General features: G+C 43.4%; 1 protein-coding gene across 1 annotated transcript in view; it reads right to left on the bottom strand.

The window, feature by feature from the left end:
- Positions 1-20,402, bottom strand: part of ALDH1A3 (aldehyde dehydrogenase 1 family member A3) — an 82,167-nt gene that overhangs the window by 15,651 nt on the left and 46,114 nt on the right. Inside the window, exons 5-10 of the mRNA XM_075346005.1 lie at positions 15,451-15,512; positions 15,213-15,341; positions 14,971-15,084; positions 10,857-10,959; positions 8,475-8,659; positions 656-820 (exon numbers count right to left, since the gene is read on the bottom strand). Coding sequence (XP_075202120.1) covers positions 656-820; positions 8,475-8,659; positions 10,857-10,959; positions 14,971-15,084; positions 15,213-15,341; positions 15,451-15,512 — 758 coding nt within the window. The remainder of the gene's footprint in view (positions 1-655; positions 821-8,474; positions 8,660-10,856; positions 10,960-14,970; positions 15,085-15,212; positions 15,342-15,450; positions 15,513-20,402) is intronic.

Raw genomic sequence — 20,402 nt, 5'->3', positions numbered from 1 at the left:
ATGCCCTCCAGCTTTCCTAGTGATGTATATTCCCCCAGCCCTCCCCAGTGATGTATATGACCTCAATGTCTACTGTGAGGTCAATGAACCCCACCCTCTCCAGTCATGTCTATGCTCCCCAACCTCTCCAGTGATGTATATGCCTCCATCGTCTCCTGTGATGTATATGCCCCCAATGTCTCCTGTGATGTATATGCCCTCAGCAGTCCCGCTGACACAAACCTGGTAAAGCAGTTGTGAGAATCAACAAGATCAATATCGCCTAATATCACAGCCGCAGCAAAGAGAAGCAGCTCCAGCTGCCACAGTGAGTTAATTGTTTGACTAAATATAGTAAACTAATTTTCAAGTTGATAATTTTGTGCGGCCCCCAAATGATGGTAGAAATTTTCACATGGCCCCTGGCAAAAAAAAGGTTCCCCATCCCTGCCTTAGGACATCTAGACACAGCGTCATTCCTCTTGCGGATACATTAGTGTTCTCTAGGCGAGAACAAAGCATCTGTGCCCACAATCAGGATTCTGGCCACAGTGGATTTTTACTATGTTCCTCCTCACAGATTACTCGCATCTCCGCAAGAATAAATTGACATGCTGCAGCTGGAGTGTTTAAGAATGGACAAACATTCAATTGGATAAACATTAGACCAAATTACCTCTTCTTTTGCTATTCTCATGTCATCGGTTACTTCAGAGAATACTGTAGGTTTAATCAAAAATCCTCGTTCTCCAACAGCAGAGCCACCGCACTCTAATTTGGCACCTTGTTCCTTTCCAATCTGAATAAATTCCAATACCTTGTTGAATTGTTCTTCATCAATCTGAGGATCATAAAGAAAGATAGATGTGGTCAGAATGCAAGTTAGGAAATAATAATCTATCCATCTTATCCATCTATATATCTATCTATCTATGATTCTATCTATCTATCTATCTATCTATCTATCCATTACATATCTATCTCTCTCTATCCATTATCTATCTATCCATTACATGTCTATCTATCTATATATCTATCTATCTATCTATCCATTATCTATCTATCTATCTATCTGTCTATCTATCTATCTATCTGTCTATCTGTCTATCTCTTTAAAATAATTCCTGGTTGACTGTACTGATATTTTACATTTAAGCTAATTAAAGAAGTTGTCCAGTTACCAAAACTGATTTTTTTTTTTTTCTGATAAATCTTGCTAATATGTGCCCCTCAACACATCTATTATGTTTTTTCAGCAAAATTACCTTTTATTGTGCACTAGCAGCACACGGTCATTGCTGGCTCCAGCTCTGATGGGGTTAATCTCTCCTCTGACTTCCTGTGTTCAGTTCCTACAAGTCCCAGAATTCTTTGTGGCTCTAGGGCGGTGTCTGGCTTATCTAACACACCCATTGTGTCTAATACACCCACTCTGCTCCCACCCAAACCCTCCTCCCTGCCTCTTCCCAGTGGATGTGCACTGAGATCAATTACACAGAGACAGCAGTAGCTCTACACAGCCAGGAAGAGAAAGTGTGTGTGCGCGTATATACAGTGTATGTGTATGTGTGCGCGTATATACAGTGTATGTAAGTGTGCGCGTATATACAGTGTGTGTGTGTGTGTACATATACAGTGTGTGTGTGTGAGTGTGTATGTGTGTGTGTATGTCATACTCACCTGTCTGCAGGGTCCCGGTGCCATGCCTGCTTCCAGCCCCTGTCTCGGTCCCGCCGCTTCGGCTGTGTGCAGTCTCCCCGGTGCATGCACGAAGCTTGCAGGACCTGGCCGTGGATCACCTGATGCAGTCACCTGACGCATCAGCTGATCGTCGTCTCGCCGGCTTTTTCGCGCCCGGCCGGCTATCAGCTGATCCTGCCGTCAGGAGACTTCATCAGCTGACTACCGGCAGCTCCTGCCGTGATGGGCCAGGATCAGACTCCGCTGCAGGAGCTGCCGGTAATCAGCACAGACGTGAGTATTTATTTATTTATTTATTTTTTTTGCACTGATGCATCTGCTGATTGTATAATCGGCTTTTATACAATCAGCTGATGTGTCATGTGATTCACGTAGTTTAACCTGACACATCATCTGATCGCTTTGCCTTCCAGCAAACCGATCAGATGATATTGGATCCGGATTGGACGGCGCGGGACCCTAACCCAGGATTACTGCGGAGGGGGGTTTATTTCAATAAAGATGGAGTCACTAATTGTGTTGTGTTTTATTTCTAATAAAAATATTTTTCTGTGTGTTGTTTTTTTTTTTTTTATCATTACTAGAAATTCATGGTGGCCATGTCTAATATTGGCGTGACACCATGAATTTCGGGCTTAGGGCTAGCTGATAATATACAGCTAGCCCTAACTCCATTATTACCCGGCTAGCCACCCGGCATCAGGGCAGCTGGAAGAGTTGGATACAGCGCCAGAAGATGGAGCTTCTATGAAAGCGCCATTTTCTGGGGTGGCTGCGGACTGCAATTCGCAGTGGGGGTGCCCAGAAAGCTTGGGCACCCTTCACTGTGGATTCCAATCCCCAGCTGCCTAGTTGTACCCAGCTGGACACCAAAATTAGGCGAAGCTCGCGTCATTTTTTTTTTTAATTATTTCATGAAATTCATGAAATAATTAAAAAAAAAAAAGGGCTTCTCTATATTTTTGGTTCCCAGCCGGGTACAACTAGGCAGCTGGGGGTTGGGGGCAGCCCGTACCTGCCTGCTGTACCCGGCTAGCATACAAAAATATGGCGAAGCCCACGTCATTTTTTTTTTCTTTTTGGGTAAAAAACTGCATACAGTCCTGGATGCAGGATGCTGAGCCTTGTAGTTCTGCAGCTGCTGTCTGCTCTCCTGCATACAATGAACATTTTGAATAAGGAAATGACATCAGACCTTTTTTATTTTTTTTCATCAACAATCTTTAATGGCATTGTGCACTGATTAAAAATGCAGTGAGCAAAAACGCAGCAAAAAAGGCACCAAATCGCGGCAAAAACGTGACATGCAGCACCGCAGGTGACAGAGCAGAGCAAGTTGGTGACATGCTCTGCTCTGACACATAGTGTGCTGCATGTCACTGTATCCACTCTGGGACTTGTTGTGCAGGTGACCGGATGATACATGTCACTAACTGCCCCACTCTGTGATTTCTGCTGCATAGTACCAACTGTATACACTCTCACCTGCACAACAAGTCCCATAGTGGAGACAGTTAGTGACATGTAGCATCCGGTCACCTGCACTACAAGTGCCAGAGTGGAGAAAGATAGTGACATGCAGCACACTATGTGTCAGAGCAGAGCATGTCACTGTCTCCACTCCGCTGACCTCACAGCCCGTACACGCTGCGATGGATGCAGGGGGACACAGAACAAGTAATCGGCCGACACTGGAGTCATCTGATTACTTGGGATGAATTGAGCAGTAAAATGCTCTGGTGCTCGATGGGCGAAGCCCATGCCGATTTTTTTTAAAAAAAATTCATTAAAAATAAATAAACAAAAAAATCACATTGTTTGTGGGCTCCCGCTGCATTTTCTGTTGCTAAGGGTAACCAAAGCAGCTACTGGCTGCTAGCCCCCGCTGCTTGGTGTTACTTTCACTGGCAATAGAAATGCAGGGAAGCATTTTTTTTTTTATAAAGGTTTTTCCCTGAAAACGTTTTTAAGAAAATGACGTGGGCTTCGCCATATTTTTGTATGCTAGCCAGGTACAGCAGGCAGCTACGGGCTGCCCCCAACCCCCAGCTGCCTAGTTGTACCCGGATGGGAACCAAAAATATAGAGAAGCCCCTTTTTTTTTTTATTTCATGAATTTCATGAAATAATTAAAAAAAAAAAATGACATGGGCTTCGCCGAATTTTTGAGTCCAGTCAGGTACAACTAGGCAGCTGGGGATTGGAATCCGCAGTGAAGGGTGCCCAAACTTTCTGGGCCCTCCGCTGCGAATTGCAGTCCACAGCCGCCCCAGAAAATGGCGCTTTCATAGAAGCGCCATCTTCTGGCGCTGTATCCAACTCTTCCAGTGGCCCTGGTGGCAGGTGGCACGCTGGGTAATAAGGGGTTAATACCAGCTATGTTTTACCCGCTGGTATAAAGCCCGAGATTCTGAATGTCAGGCCAAGGTTGACCTGGCCATTAAGAATCTCCAACAAAGGGTTTAAAAAAAAAAGACCACACAGAGAAAAATACTTTATTAGAAATAAATACACAGACACAGTAGGGACTCCATGTTTATTACTCCCTCTCACCCCTCCACGATGGAGAGATTTCTGTACTGACCATGCCAGGAGAGAGCGAGGGAAAAGAGAGAGAGCGAGGGGGGGAGGAAAAGAGAGCGAGCGGGGGGGGAAAGAGAGCGGGCGGGGGGGAGAACAGAGCGAGGGGGGAGGAAAAGAGAGCGAGGGGGGAGGATAAGAGAGCGAGGGGGGAGGAAAAGAGAGCGAGGGGGGAGGAAAAGAGAGCGAGGGGGGAGGAAAAGAGAGCGAGGGGGGAGGAAAAGAAAGCGAGGGGGGAGGAAAAGAAAGTGAGGGGGGAGGAAAAGAAAGCGAGGGGGGGAGGAAAAGAGAGCGAGGGGGGAGGAAAAGAAAGCGAGGGGGGAGGAAAAGAAAACGAGGGGGGGAGGAAAAGAGAGCGAGGGGGGGAGGAAAAGAGAGCGAGGAGGGAGGAAAAGAGAGCGAGGGGGGAGGAAAAGAGAGCGAGGGGGGAGGAAAAGAGAGCGAGGGGGGAGGAAAAGAGAGCGAGGGGAGAGGAAAAGAGAGCGAGGGGGGAGGAAAAGAGAGCGAGGGGGGAAGAGAGCGAGGGAAAAGAGAGGGGAGAGGAGAGAGGGATAAGAGGGGGGCAGAGAAGAGGGGGAAGAGGGGAGGGGGAGAAGAGTGGGGGGAGAGAAGAGAGTGGGGAAAGAACAGGGGGGGGGCAGAGGTGCTCTGTCACCAACTGTCTCCACTCTGTGACTTGTGGTGCAGGTGACAGAGTGCAGACAGTTGGTCCCATGCAGCAGGACAGGTGGCAGAGCACAGCGGTGACATGCCTGTCAGTGTCTTGCTGCTGGGAGGAGCAGATGATCACACTGCCCGACACCGGCCACTCTCCTGACATCGCAGCAGAGCGGGCGGGTGGACAGTGTGAGCACATACTTACGTGCAGGGGGGATTCAGCTGAAGAACCCTCCCCCTGTACTGCACACTGGCGCCCCGTGCCTCAGCCTCACCATCTGCAGGACGCTTAGCCGGCTCCACACAAACGTCATCCGGATCCTCCCCTCGATGCTGAGCTGTGACGTGCGGTAGTTACCGCCCACAGCCCTATCACTCAATCTGAGTGGCGCCGGCATCCTGTGACGTACCCGTCTTGTTTGAGAGCCCGGAAATGCCGGGACGTCAGAGGATGCCGGCGGCCACAGCTCCAGGGGGTCATGTGACCGGCACTGAGCGTGCAGCATAGCGCCGCTCAGTGCCAGAACTGGAAACGGAAGCCAATGCAGAAGACGCCTAGAAAGGTAAGTAGAGCTCATACAGAAAATAAAAAAAATGGGTGAACCACCCCTTTAAATTCCCTATTACACTGATTTTCTTGGATTGAGGCCTTTTTTTATTATTTTTTTAATTGATGGGGAACATGAGGCCTGCACCCTGACCTGCAAATGATCACAGTGACGCTCATTTATTTCCTTTGTAGCTCTCTGTCTGTCTATAACAAAAAAGTAGGCAGCATTCCAATAATTAATAAAAACAAAACAAAATGGGCATATACCTTACAGCAAGTAAATACGGTAGTAATACTGTTGTACATATTATAATAATGGATACTTAGTTAAAGGGGTATTCCCTTCTCCAAGATCCTATCCCAATATGTGGTAGGTGTTATAATAATAATAATAATCTTAGCACATACCTCCAATGTGAAATGTAGTATAGTGCTCCTGATATAGCCATGTCTCTTACCTCATGTGCAGGGCATTGCAACTTAAGTATTCATGGTTACCACCATGAGCAACAAACTGAATAACTAAGTGGCCCTATATGAGTGGACGTAACCATGGATACCAAAGCAGCAATGTCCTGCACATGAGGTAAGAGACATGGCTATATCAGGAGAACTATACTACATTTCTAATTGAAGGTATTTGCCAATATTATTATTATTTCACCTACTACATATTGAGATAGGATCTTGGAGATGGGAATACCGCTTTAATACTATTTTAATTAAGCCATCTCACCATGACAAGGTGTACCCTACCCATCGGGGCGGTTCTAACCTGTCTCTAGTATTAAAATTTTACCATGTGTCAAACTACGTTAATGTGAATAAGTGCAGAGCAGGACCGGGTGTCAACTGAGACACCCACCCATGGGAAGCTATACAGGTTAAAAGCAGCTCAAAAGGGGGACCACGCCTGTTTATAAAAAGATGGTTTTAGGTAGACCTGGCCACGGTGGGATGGCTTTTATACCTGTTTTGATCAAAATAGCGTTAACTAAGCACCCTATGTTAATTACATGTACTATTACTGTTTAGTTACTTGTTGTAGGTTATATGCTCATTTTGCTTTTTGTATTTTTCTTGGGTTTTGTCACAGTGTGAACGAACTTTGCACCGTATAGCAGCCTCTAGATTGGATAACAAACATTTTTGGTTCTCTATTAGCCTGTCTAAATGTCTAATATATCAATGTATCTATCCAGCATATACGTACACTTGTGGTCAAAATTGTTGGTACCCCTCGTCCCTCATTTAGTGAAAGAAAAACCCACAATGGTCACAGAAATAACTTGAATCTGACAAAAGTAATAATAAACAAACAAAAAATCTATGAAAATGAACAAATGAAAGTCAGACATTGCTGCTTTTCAACCATGCTTCCACAGAATTTAAAAAAAGAATAAAACTTATGAAACAGGTCTGGACTGAAATGATGGCACCCCTGAAAATAATGTGACAAAAGGGACATGTTAAATCACTAATTAGCATCACAGGTGACTACAATCTTGTAATCAGTCAGTGGACCTGTATATAGGGCTACAGATACTCACTGTGCTGTTTGGTGACATGGTGTGTACCACACTCAACATGAACCAGAAAAAGCAAAGGAAAGAGTTGTCTCAGGTGATTAGAAAGAAAATTATACACAAACATGTTAAAGGTAAAGGTTATAAGACTATATCAAAGCAGCTTGATGTTTGTGACTACAGTTGCACATGTTATTCAGAAATTTAAGATCCATGGGACTGTAGCCAACCTACCTGGACATGGCTGCAGGAGGAAAATTGATGACAAATCAAAGAGACGGATAATACGAATGGTAACAAAAGAGCCCAGAAAAACGTCTAAAGAGATTTAAGGTGAACTTTAAGCTCAAGGAACATCAGTGTCAGATTGCACCATCCGTTGTTGTTTGAGCCAAAGTGAACTTCATGGGAGACGACTAAGGAGGACACCATTGTTGAAAAAAAACCATAAAAAAGCCAGACTGGAATTTGCCAAACTACATGTTAACAAGCCACAAAGCTTCTGGGAGAATGTTCTATGGACTGATGAGACAAAAATGGCACTTTTTGGCAAGGCAGATGGAAAAATGAAGCATATCAAGAAAAAAACACTATCCCTACTGTGAAACATGGAGGAGGCTCTGTTATGTTCTGAGGCTGCTTTCCTGCATCTGGCATAGAGTATCTTGAATCTGTGCAGGGTACAATGAAATCTCAAGACTGTCAAGGAATTCCAGAGAGAAATGTGCTGCCTAATGTCATAAAGCTTGGTCTCAGTCGCAGGTCATGGGTCTTGCAACAGGATAATGACCCAAAACACACAGCTAAAAACACCCAAGAAAGGCTAAGAGGTAAACATTGGACTATTCTGAAGTGGCCTTCTATGAGCCCTGACCTAAACCATATTGAGCACTTTTGGAAATAGCTGAAACATGCCATCTAGAAAAGGTAACCTTCAAACACGAGACAACTGGAGCAGTTTTCTCTTGAGGAGTGGCCAAAATACCTGTCAAGAGGTGCAGAAGTCTCATTGACAGTTACAGGAATCGGTAGTGATTGCCTCAACAGGTTGTGCAACAAAATATTAAGTTAAGGAGGAAGTAGGGTGCCATTATTTCTGTCCAGGCCTATTTCATGAGTTTCATTTTTAAAAAAAATTCTGTGGAAGCAGAAAAGCAGCAATGTCTGACTGTCATTTGTTCATTTTCATAGAGTTTTTATTTATTATTACTTTTGTAAGATTCAAGTTATTTCTGTGACCATTGTGGGTTTTTCTTTCATTAAACGAGGGGTACCAATAATTTTGACCACGGGATTATCTATCCATCCAGCCTTCTCTCTACACTGTGGAGAAAATTAATACTAATATAATTTATTTTTTTACTTTAAGTCGGGCATATATTTACATTCTCACCTTGATATTTTATCTTTTAATAATTATACATCACATTATGTCACAGTAGAAAATACTAATCAGGTAAATTATTGCTCTAAGCCTTCACCTGGGGACCCTGCTCAGTTTTAGGGTCAAGAGGATCCCCGAGAAGCCGTCTCTTTGCATAATCCACACTTCGCCGGACAAACTCTGGATACACGGATTCTTCTACGTAGACCCGAGAGGCTGCTGTGCAGCACTGGCCTTGGTTAAAGAAGACGCCTTGATGAGCACATTCTACCGCCTGTTCCACTGCCAACAAGAAAATAGGATTTTTAGCACAAGCATAGTAAACCATGTATATAGAAAATCCTAAGACGTTCTATTTGATGAGGCTAAAGCCTTTTTCACATACTATCTGTCCATGGCAAGGTAAGAGAAGCAAGTGCCTTAGGGTCTAAAACAATATGATCCATGGAAAAAAGATTAGCAAACAATCCTCATTACTGCACTTGGGCATTGTATTTAATATAAGGAACCTCCACTACTATTTATTTCTAATTGTCCACAAATGTCAAGATACATTTAGGCTAAGGGGTACTTTGCACACTACAACATCGCAAGCCGATGCTTGCGATGCCGAGCGCGATAGTCCCCGCCCCCGTTGCAGCAGTGATATCTTGTGATCGCTGCCGTAGCGAACATTATCGCTACGGTAGCTTCACATGCACTCACCTGCCCTGCGACGTCGCTCTGGCCGGTGACCCGTCTCCTTCCTAAGGGGGTGGGTCGTGCGGCGTCACAGCGACATCACACGGCAGGCGGCCAATAGAAGCCGAGGGGCGGAGATGAGCGGGACGTAAACATCCCGCCCACCTCCTTCCTTCCGCATAGCCGGCGTGAGCCGCGGTGACGCAGGTGAGCTGATGTTCCTCGCTCCTGCGGCTTCTCACACAGCGATGTGTGCTGCTGCAGGGGAACGAGGAACAACATCGTACCTGTCGCTGCCGCGCAATTATGAAAATGTCGGACACTACACTGATGATACGATTACGACGCTTTTGCGCTCGTTAATCGTATCAAAAACGCTTTACACACACTACGATATCGACAGCGACGCCGGATATGCGTCACTTTCGATTTGACCCCACCGAGATCGCAGCTGCGATGTCGTAGTCTGCAAAGTACCCCTAAGAATCTTTCAAATCTTTTTTAAGAATCTTAAGGAGGAAAGTTCATTAAAAAGGAAGGTATCATAAGAAAATGAACTACTTTTTAATGATGTCGGAATTCACGTTTCCGGGCCTATGTGATATTGTTATGACACGCGAATCCAGCAACCAATCAGTGCCGGTTCCTTCTGCCCATCTTCGGATGCTTAAGAAATTAACAGGAAGTGAATAGAAGCCATAGCGCTCCCTTCACGTTACCTACTTAACCGTATGAAGGTGGGGAGAAGGAAGCCGGCACTGATTGGTCACAGGGCTCGTGTGTCATAACAATGTCACATTGGTTCCAGGAACGTGAGTTATGACATCATTGGAACCGCCCTGGCACCCAAGGGGAGTAAAGGCTTTGTTATTTTTAGGGGGCACACATGGGGAATGAGAAGGGGTTACCTTAGCTTTTTATGTTTAATGTATGTTTTTTATTTATTTTTAAATTAATATATTTTTATTTATTTTCCATATCAAAATATGTATTGAAAGAAATAGAAATCTTGCAATCTTCACAGTGGCCACTAGGGCCATTCTAGACTCATATTTCTTATTCTTTCAGCAAATCTACATGTACATTAGCAGCAATACACTGACTCAGACCCTATCGCTTGTACTGAAGCATCTAATGAGCGTGTATAAAGATCATTGTGAAGGTAGAGGGGGCAGTGACGCTACCTATATTGATTGGGGGATCCTGTATTATCAGCTGTGTATAGAGAGGCATTATCGCTAATCATTCCTGTTATGCTAATGAAACTTTGTAACGTACAGGAAATCTAAAATTACCTTTTGTGGCTTACCCTCCTTGTGGAGTGTGTCAATGACTGCCTTCTGGACATTTGTCAAGTCAGCAGTTCTCCTTTTAATTGTGCGGCCTACTGAACCAGACTAAGGGACCATTTTAAACGCTTAGGAAGCCTTTGCATGTGTTTTGTGGTAATTATTCTAATTTTCTGAGATAATGACTTTTGGGTTTTCATTGCCTGTAAGCCATAATCCTCAACATTAACAGAAATAAACACTTGAAACAGATCCCCTGTGTGTAATGACTCTATATAATATCTGTTTCCCTTTCTGTATTGAATTACTAAATAAAATAACTTTTTGATGATATTCTAATTTATTGCGATGCACTTGTATATCTAGCATGGAGAATAACTGTGTGTTGAAATATTCTAGATTGAAAAACATTCCTCGTTAAATAATAAAAAAGTTCTGTAAACATAAATCACTTGTTTTAGAATAGTTTTCTTGAAGAAAAAGGAGCTTAAGAATTCATTAGAACTCACAATCAGCATCAGCAAAAACAATACAGGGGTTTTTCCCCCCAAGTTCCAGAGTGACCCGCTTCAGATTGCTTGCAGACGCTGCTTCTTTGATCAATTTTCCAACCTGGGTACAGAAGTCCATAAATAAGGTCACATTCTATTATTCAGCACCTCCTATAACATTCATTATTCTGATCAATGGCTAGATGGCGCCGTAGCTTTACAGAAAGTCATCCATTGTTAATTGTTTTAAACAATATTCCCCAAAATCCAGATACAGTGGAACCTTGGATTATGAGCATAATTGGTTCCGGGAGTGTGCTCCAAGTTACTCTTATATCAAAGCGAATTTTCCCATAGGAAATAACTGACACGCAGACAATTTGTTCCACAACCATAAAAACATTTACTGTATTTATACAAACTTATTACAGTAATACAAAATAATTTACTGTATTCATTAAAATTATTACACTGCACTAATAAATACTGTACAGTAAATGCATATAAAACAAATTAAACTATACTTGAGCTTACAATAGAATTGTTGGTGAGCGAGAGGTACAGTATAAGAAATGTGCTGTACTGGTTATCGATAAGAAAGTACAATACTATATCCACAAATGCAAATTGATAGAAATGCTATATAGTATATACTGTACTGTAACTATTGTTATGTGATCAAGGACGCTGCGACGTCTGAAACGCGTCTTCTTTGTATGGTTGGCACCACGCCATATTGATGGCCATTTTAATGAAAATTTAATAAAAGAAAGAAAAATGTTTTACTATCTGGACTGGATGCTGGAGGTTTGTTATTTTTCACTTGGATCTAGGAGTGGCCTCCCTTCCGTGCACCGTCTGGGATTGTCTACACTGGGTGAGCTGGTTTGTCTGTGTTCATGGACTGTGTACAGTATACAGTACATATGTACAGAAATTTGCCTTCAGAGTGGGTCAGAGCGCGGTGAAAGGACAGAACCGGACGTGTGCATGGTATTTGCTCTTCTTGCAAAGCATTGCTCTTAAACCAAGTTACAAATTTTTAGACAGCTTTGCTTGTCTTGCAAAATGCTCTCAAACCAAGTTACTCTTAATCCAAGGTTCCACTGTATTTAACAGCGCCTGTCTACCTCACCAGGTATCCATGCCGCAAACAATTTTGTTTTGCATATGTAAGTGCCTTGTTGCAGGTGCTAGCTTTTTGGTTGTGTACCTACCTAACATTTCTGGGCAAAAGGATTAAATGTTGTTGAAAAAAAATTGAAAAAGAAATTTAAATAAATCTAGACATTTAACTGTGCTTGTCTATTCACTTCTGTTTTATGCATCATCCATGAAACTGTACAAAGGGGACCGCGTACGAGGGGGAAACTACAAAAATACATATAGCTGCACTCTAAAATGCTAACAATGAATAAGGGAACTCTGGTTTTGCATTACTGCTATAGGAATATTTGAAAAAGAGATACTTAGCTTATGTATTGGCCAATGTATGTGAGCCCGGTAACCAGCAGCAAGGTGATTTCAATATACTGGGACCCTAACTTAAATGTCACTATCTGTATTAAAAACCTACATGTCTGGGCAGGAAAGTTACAACGATAATGGAGGATGAACACAGCCTATTTAAAGGGATAACTCCCAACTTTTGAAGAATAGAAAAAGGGATAAAGTATGTGGCGCGCTGCGCATGCCGTGGCATATTTTGACCACACCCCCAAACCACACCCATTTGGCCGTGATGGATGTTCAGCAGATGCCCCGAACTGTTCATTCATAGTCGTATCAGCCAGAACTTTCTCATCTTTATATAAGCATCACTATATGACATGTGGCTTTTTTGTGTCTGTGAAACCGTGTTCACATATTGCAGAAATTCTGTGATTTTTGCAGGATCTGCACCAAATTATACAATAACAATCTTCTCTGATTATTGCATTTTTTTATGCCTTTTCCCCATTATTTCTTCTGTTTTTGTTTTTATAGTATAGAAAAGCTTGAAATCTGCACTTAAAAAAGTAATTGCATTTTTTTCCATGCATTTATTTAAGCTCCATATAGAAACCTCCAGAGAGAAAAAAAACCCGCAGAGTTCAGCAGCATCTTTTCATGAGATCACATCCACTTTGCTTGGTGGTTTTTTTTCACTATTGACGTTTTTTTGGAGCTTGAAAAAAAAATGCAAGTGTAAAAATGCTGTTTCATTTTTAAACAGAATCAAAGCTTTTCTGTAGTATTAAAAAAGCATTAAACACCTGGATTCAGATCTGCACCAAACATGTATCAAATATCAGGGAAACGCATAAAAAACGCAGCAAACACGCGCAAATCAGAGAAGATTGTTATTGTGTTGTGTGGTGCAGAAAAAATGCAACACTTATGCTACGTGTGAACACGGCCTCAACAAGACATTTTTCTTACATTTTTTATGGGTTTTGATAGAGAAAAATGATCAATTGCGCCATTTTCTTTCGCCATTTATTGATCCCCATAAATAATCTGATTGTTGTGTTGTTCAGGTCTTTACGGTTACAGGGACACCATATATGTCCATGTTATTTGCTGATTTGTGATTTTTATTTTTTTTTTTTAAAAAAAGCGTAATCAAAATTGTTATTCTATTTTCTTTATTATTTTTAGTAATTTATTATTAGAAGAAACAATATTTTACTCTCCCTCTAGAATACAGGACACAGAGCTGCTCTATACCAGGAATTTCTATGTTCTGTGTAATCACAGGCTGCAATGCAGGTTCATCTAAGTAAAATCCTTCCTCTGACATCATCACAGCTGGTGGCTCCACAGCTAGGACAACTAGGGGTGCTGTAATGTGTTTGAAAGTTGCTGGTTTGATTCCAAAGGGGGTGAAAAATAAAATTCTATCTATTATCTATCTCTTATTCGATCTATTATCTATTCCTTTTTCTATCTATTTATAATCTATACCTTTTTCTATCTATCTCTCTCTCTATGTAACTGAATAATTTGCTTGTGGCTTCTTCTACCTGTAATACAGATCAAGATTACCAAATCCTCCTATGCCTCTCATTACAGGCAGTGCCTCAATGGTAGAGCTGCTACATATGGGCAAAGAGCTCAAAAGTTCATGAGCTCTAGCCCCTTCCCAGGAAACCAGAGCAGATGAGAATTTAATTTATGCATTGCTGTTCTGGAGTTAATTTATTCACTGCACTGAGGGGGAAGAGCTGTGAGCAGCGGGACTGCGGGAAAGAAGCCTCAAATGAGACAGTCCCGCTCAATCCGGGACGGTTGGGAGGTATGGTATAGGGTGGAGTGCTGAGTCAGAAAGAAATGCACTACAATTATACAATTATATCACAAAGACTGACCTGCATATCCAACCAGGCTATGTCCATCCTCCTTTATAGATGGATCCTTTCTGCCCAGACATGGCTTTTAATCCAGATAGAGGCGTTTAAGTATTTAAGTTAGGGTCCCGGTATATATACTGTATATATATATATATATATATAATATATATATATATATAAAAGAAATCCCCTTGCCGCTGGTTACCGGGCTCACATGTATTGACCAATACATAAGCTAAGTATCTTTTTTCCTATGGCAGTAATGCAATACCAGAGTTCCCTTATTAATTGTTAGCATTCTAGAGCGCAGCTGTATGTATTTTTGTACGTAGTTATATTGTGCTTGTAGCTAGCATCTGTCCACACATACGAGGGGTAAAGACAGCACATGGGGGGGCGGGGTTTGACACACTGCACTAGGAAGGCACTCAGGGACACAACAGTAACAGCACCACCCCTGAAGCTAGGGTCACTGATGACGCTTCATTTCAGGGTGGGGTAGAGGCTGTGACAGTAACAGCAGCCTCTACCCCTGATGATGCTTTGAATATCCCAGCATGCACTCGGGTAGTCAAACAAATCGTCATCAAACAAGAAATAGGCATAATCTCACAGTAGCTATTAGATAATATACCGTAGTTAGGGAATGTTTTAAGCAAGTATATCAGAAAATAGCTTAGATTATGGGGCTGAATAGATAGAAAGTTAGGAGAAAAATGCATTACTTTCTGATTACTCCTTTAAACATGTCAATGTATAGATTACATTAGTTTAGCTCTAGGTTGAAAATTTCCACTTACTTCTGTAGAGCCAGTGAATGCAACTTTGTCAATGTCATGGTGGTGCGATATGGCAGACCCTGTGGTGGGCCCATAGCCTGGCACTATATTTACTACCCCTGCAGGGAAACCAGCCTGTAAATTTAAAGAAAAAAAACCTTTTTGTTTACAATTTTTTTTTGTATATTTGTTATAAAATCTTCCAATATGCTACAAATTTCCAATGTGTAGCCTTACATTGGGATTCAGACATATCGGTTTACCTCTTTAATTAACGATCCCATATAGAGAGATGTCAGTGGAGTCTGCTCAGCCGGCTTTACCACCAAAGTGTTTCCACAGCAAAGAGCTGGTGCCATTTTCCAAATCAGCATCAACAGGGGGAAGTTCCACTGTGAGGAGCAAAATATTACAAGATCCAATTCCCATATATATATATATATATATATATATATATATATATATATACAGGAGCAATTTGCATGTGAAATGGATACTCACAGGTGTGATGGCTCCACAAACTCCAACAGGCTCATGTACGGTAAAGCAGAGATAACTTTCATCTAAAAGAAGATAATGATACATGATACAAAGAAATCTTCACAGAATTATAAAGCATTAAAACTTATGATAAAAGTGTGCAGGAGATGAAAGCTGCCACCATGTGTGTGGAGGCGTCGTTTTCACAAAGCCTGTAGTTCAGTTTCTTATAGCTAGAGGGAGTGTTCCTCCATAGGGGGAAAGGGGAAAAATAGGACCTTTGTTCTGACTGTACGACCCTCAACTGGGACAATAGTTCATCTCTTGGCAAAACATTAAAACAAAATGTGGCACTGTTATTACGCAGGGAAGAATGACTGTAAACCAGTGAAATCATTACACTGTCAATTCATTATGATTATAAACCACTGGCATCAAATTATCAACTATTGTAAAGTTATCAAAGAAGCCAAATGTCTAGAAATGTTTGTCAACTTGCTTTGGTAACAATAAAATATATTGTCATCCACTATCACTATCATTCCACTGTAGAACGTTTCAATAAGGAGTTATGCAAGGCTTAAAGGAGTGGTCCACTACAAAGCATAGTGGCCACATCGATGTAAAGCTGAGACAGAAGGATTTTTCTAAATACCTTCTGTTTTCCATTCTGCCTGTGAGCGGTGCTATCGTTGTCCGCTCATCCCATCCCATCACCTGACTCAGGCTGCAGTGACCTCTAAGGTCCGGTCATGTCATGTCAATGTGATGCCCTGGACTAGCCAGGTAGTCACAGATAGGGCCCCGCATTACACCAGTCCCTAACTAGGTAACACCAACCAACCACATTAAACCCTAGTCACCTCCCTCAGGCTTGATGGACACACCAGGGGGTGGAGCCAGGTGATTGGCCGCGCCCACCGAGGAGTTCAGAGAGCCTGAGACAGGAAAACAGTAGAGCTCGCAAAAGAGGGTAGTCTGAGAGTGCAGTGGAGGAGGACAGGCCCGTGTGACAGGCCTGTGACAGACTGACAGGTACCAGGGTTGGAGCCCTGGTACCTCTGGCTAGGAGGCATACGGAGGCCTCTGCCTGCAGGAGCCGGGAAGATGGCTCGGTGGAACCGTGGTGGACCGGGACAGGGTAGTGGCCCGCCGGTACTGACCCGGGGAACCGACTCGGAAACCGGAGCACATGTGGGGGTACTCAGACCCTGAAACGAAGTCAAAAAACTACTGGACTGAGTTAATTAACTGATTGCGGTCTGGACTTCAGGTCCTTTCCCACCCAAAGTCCCTCATAGAAGACAACAGTCCAATGAGGGGGATAGAAAGCCACTGCCAAGACTCAGAGATCCCACGGGCCAGCGTCTGTGGGCAAACGAGCTCTCCCGACATCCACAAGCCGGGGAGTGGACTTCTCAGGCTGCAAGTGCAGGCAGCCCAACAGTTCAAACAGGTGCAGGAGAAAGTCAGAGACCACCAACTGGGTGGAGGATCCCGACTGCAGCCAGTTGCGGTCACCGACCACCATCATCTTAGTTTACCAGAGACTCGAGTGTTTCATTCTAATAGTGAGTACACCAGTGCCCTCCGGCTGCCCATCTCCCTGCACCGCCAAAACACCCCAACGGGTCCCAGGGCCACCATCCCTGCCCACGGAGGGGTTAACAACTTGCTGCATACCATCTCCCCCGGGTGCCCTGTAACTGCAGCGGTGGTGTCCACCTTCACCACATCCCGTGGGTGGCGTCACGAACTCAAAACACGGCTCTGGCCGTACACCTACGTCCCAAGACCGCCAACCCCCCTTTTAGATCGGAGTTACCGCTGGGGCCCCCGGGTCCGGAGACGCTCTAGCCACCCACCAGCGAGTCCGGATCCGAGTGGCTCAGTTGCAGCTGAGCACGGGGCGGCAGATCAACATCCTGAATTGGATGTTGACCCGGGATCACAGAGGCAGGAGCCTGTTTCCATGAGTAACTGGGCTGTGGGTGAAGTTTCACCGCACGTCTCAGCCCAGCATCGCTTGTGCTTGCGGCGCTCTGTGGTGAAGGAGAGGGCATGTGAAATGAAAAACTGTGACATGCGTTGAATCTCCACCCACAGCGCAGTCACTCATGGAGACAGGGTCCTGCCTCGGTGATGCTGGGTCAACTTCCAATTCAGGAAGTTGACGTGACATCACCGGACATCAGAGGTCACTGCAGCCTAGGTCACGTGATGGGATGAGCGGACAGTGATAGCGCCGCCCACAGGCTGAATTGGAAAAGGTATTTAGAAAAAACCTTTCCCAGCTTTACATCGATGTGGCCACTATAGTGGACAACCTCTTTAAAGATGTGGTGTTCATAAGCTCAGCCATTCTGGGGGTCTGTCTGGCTTTAGAAACCTCCGGTGATCAAGCAATATCACCAGTGGAAGGCATGCCTGGCCACACACTTTCCTTGTGAGTCAATGAAAGAGAATTGTAGCATTTTATGGTGCTCTACATGGAGTCAACAGGTCAGCCATAGCCAATGTTATAATTTGTGCGCAGTTCTGCACTCTGGCTCATTGAGAAAAATCCTAACTATTGGACTTCCCTCCATTACTTCCATATTCCCTTACAGGGAAAATGGAATACGCTTCTGGGCCTTTTGGATAAGATCAAGTATAGTATCTCTTCTTATTAGACTAAATAACAGCATGCAACGTCAATCAGCAGCTACTAAAGCCAACAGGATACTGTCATGTTACTACAAAGGGGTATAATCTTGTGGAACAGGGACGTAATCCTATCACTTAAAGTGTCAGTTAGATCATATCTAGAATATGCAGTTCAGTTCTGGGCACCAGTTCACAGAATAGATTCCCTGGAGTTAGAAAAGGCACAAAGAAGCGCTACAAAACTGATAAAGGGTATTAAGGATCTTAGCTAAGCGGCAAGGCTAAATGAATTACATTTATTTAGTTTTCAGAAGAGACATAAAAGGGGAACATGATTAACTTGACAAGTACACTACTCACAAAAAGTTGGATATTTGGTTTCAGGTGAAATGTATGCAAAATGTAAAAAGTTCACGCTACAGTGATATTTTATCATGAAAGTTGGGCATTTTAGTAGAAGCATGCAATGGTGATATCTCAAACAATTTATTGAAACAAAAGCCGAGAACAGTGGTGGCTAGAACCACCCCTCCCCGAAATAAAAATGTCAGTGTCTCAATAACTTGTCATGTCGCTTTGAGTATCAATTACAGCTTGACAACGACATCTCATGCTGTTCACAAGTAGAATTATTGTCTGCGGAGGAATGGTATCCCACTCTTCTTGAAAGGCGGTCCTCAGTTCATTGAGGTTCTGGGGTACAGAGTTACAAGCTTATACACGGTGACTCAGCTGATCCCATAGGTTTTCTATGAGATTCAGGTCTGGAGAAAGTGCAGATCAATCCTTTTAAGATACCCAGTCTTCAGCAGCCGTTTCCTAATGATGCAACCTTGATGAGTTGGAACATTGTCATCAATGAAGATGAAATTAGGCCTGTGGTGTTCATGCAGAGGCACAATGACTAGATTAATGATGTTGTTTCAGTAGTAGGAGCTTGTCACTGTACCATTCATAAAGTGTAGGGCAGTTCTGTATTGACTAGATACACGAGCGTCACACTGAACACCACCACCAAACGGTCATCTGGTGATACCAGTGGCTGATGCATAGTGCTCTCCTTGATGTCTCCAACATGTTTGGCGGCCATCATTGCTGCTCAGTTTGAATTGACATTCATCAGTGAACAAACCAAACTTTTTTAAGGTTCAACTGTACCTGCCGAATCAAACTTCCAAAGGTACGTCATCTCTATTTTTAACCGATAACATGAAAGTAAGTTTAATAATACAAAATTTATAACAAAATCTTCAGTTTTACTCAAATTAGTTGATGTAAAAATGAATACACCCCACAGCAAAAAGAAGTATTTTAAATAACCTACACCAGGACAGGACAAAATTTTAAGGGGGCTTTACACGCAGCGATATCGCTAGTGATATCGCTGGTGAAAGCACCCGCCCCAGTCAGTTGTGCGTCATGGGCAAATCGCTGCCCGTAGCCCACAACATCGTTAGGAGCCGTCACACGGACTTACCTGCCTAGCGACGTCGCTGTTGCCGGCGAACCGCCTCCATTCTAAGGGGGTGGTTCGTGCGGCGTCACAGTGGCGTCACTAAGCAGCCGCTCAATAGAAACGGAGGGGCGGAGATGAGCGGCCGTAACATCCCGCCCACCTCCTTCCTTCCTCATTGCCGGCGGCCGCACGTAAGCTGTAGTTCGTCGTTCCCGAGGTGTCACACGTAGTGATGTGTGCTGCCGCAGGAACAATGAACAACCTTCGTCCTGCAAAAATCAACGATTTTTTGAAAATGAATGACGTGTCAACGATCAACGATAAGGTGAGTATTTTTGATCGTTAATGGCCATTCGTTGGTGTCACACGCAACGATGTCACTAACGATGTCGGATGTGCGTCACGGAATCCGTGACCCCAGCGATATATCGTTAGATACGTCGTTGCGTGTAACGGGGCCTTTATAGGCATGAAATGAACAAGTTGGTGACATATTGCAATGTCTATCTTTATCAATTCTTTAAGAGCAATCTCTTTTAGAGCCTAGATGCTGGATGGAGAGTGATGCTCAACTTGTCTCTTCAGAATTTCCCATAGGTTTTTCTCTTTGGTTGAGATAAGGAGACACTTGGCCACCAAATCACTTTCACCCTGTTCTTCTTCAGAAATGCAGCAGATGTGTGTTTTAGATCATTGTCAAGTTGGTAAAGTGCACATCTACCAAGGGCATCTATGATACCATCAATGAACTGTAGCTCCTTGACAGCAGGAGGACTCAGGCAGCCCACACTAAAGGCCACTTCACACATAACGAGATCGTAAACGAGATCGTTACTACGTCACAGTTTCTGTGACGCAAGAACGACTTCAA

The sequence above is a fragment of the Anomaloglossus baeobatrachus genome, chromosome 4, assembly GCF_048569485.1.
Source record: "Anomaloglossus baeobatrachus isolate aAnoBae1 chromosome 4, aAnoBae1.hap1, whole genome shotgun sequence".
NCBI classification, from domain to species: Eukaryota; Metazoa; Chordata; class Amphibia; order Anura; family Aromobatidae; genus Anomaloglossus; species Anomaloglossus baeobatrachus.
Note: the sequence above shows the minus strand (reverse complement) of the source record. Positions and strands in the feature narration are given on the sequence as shown.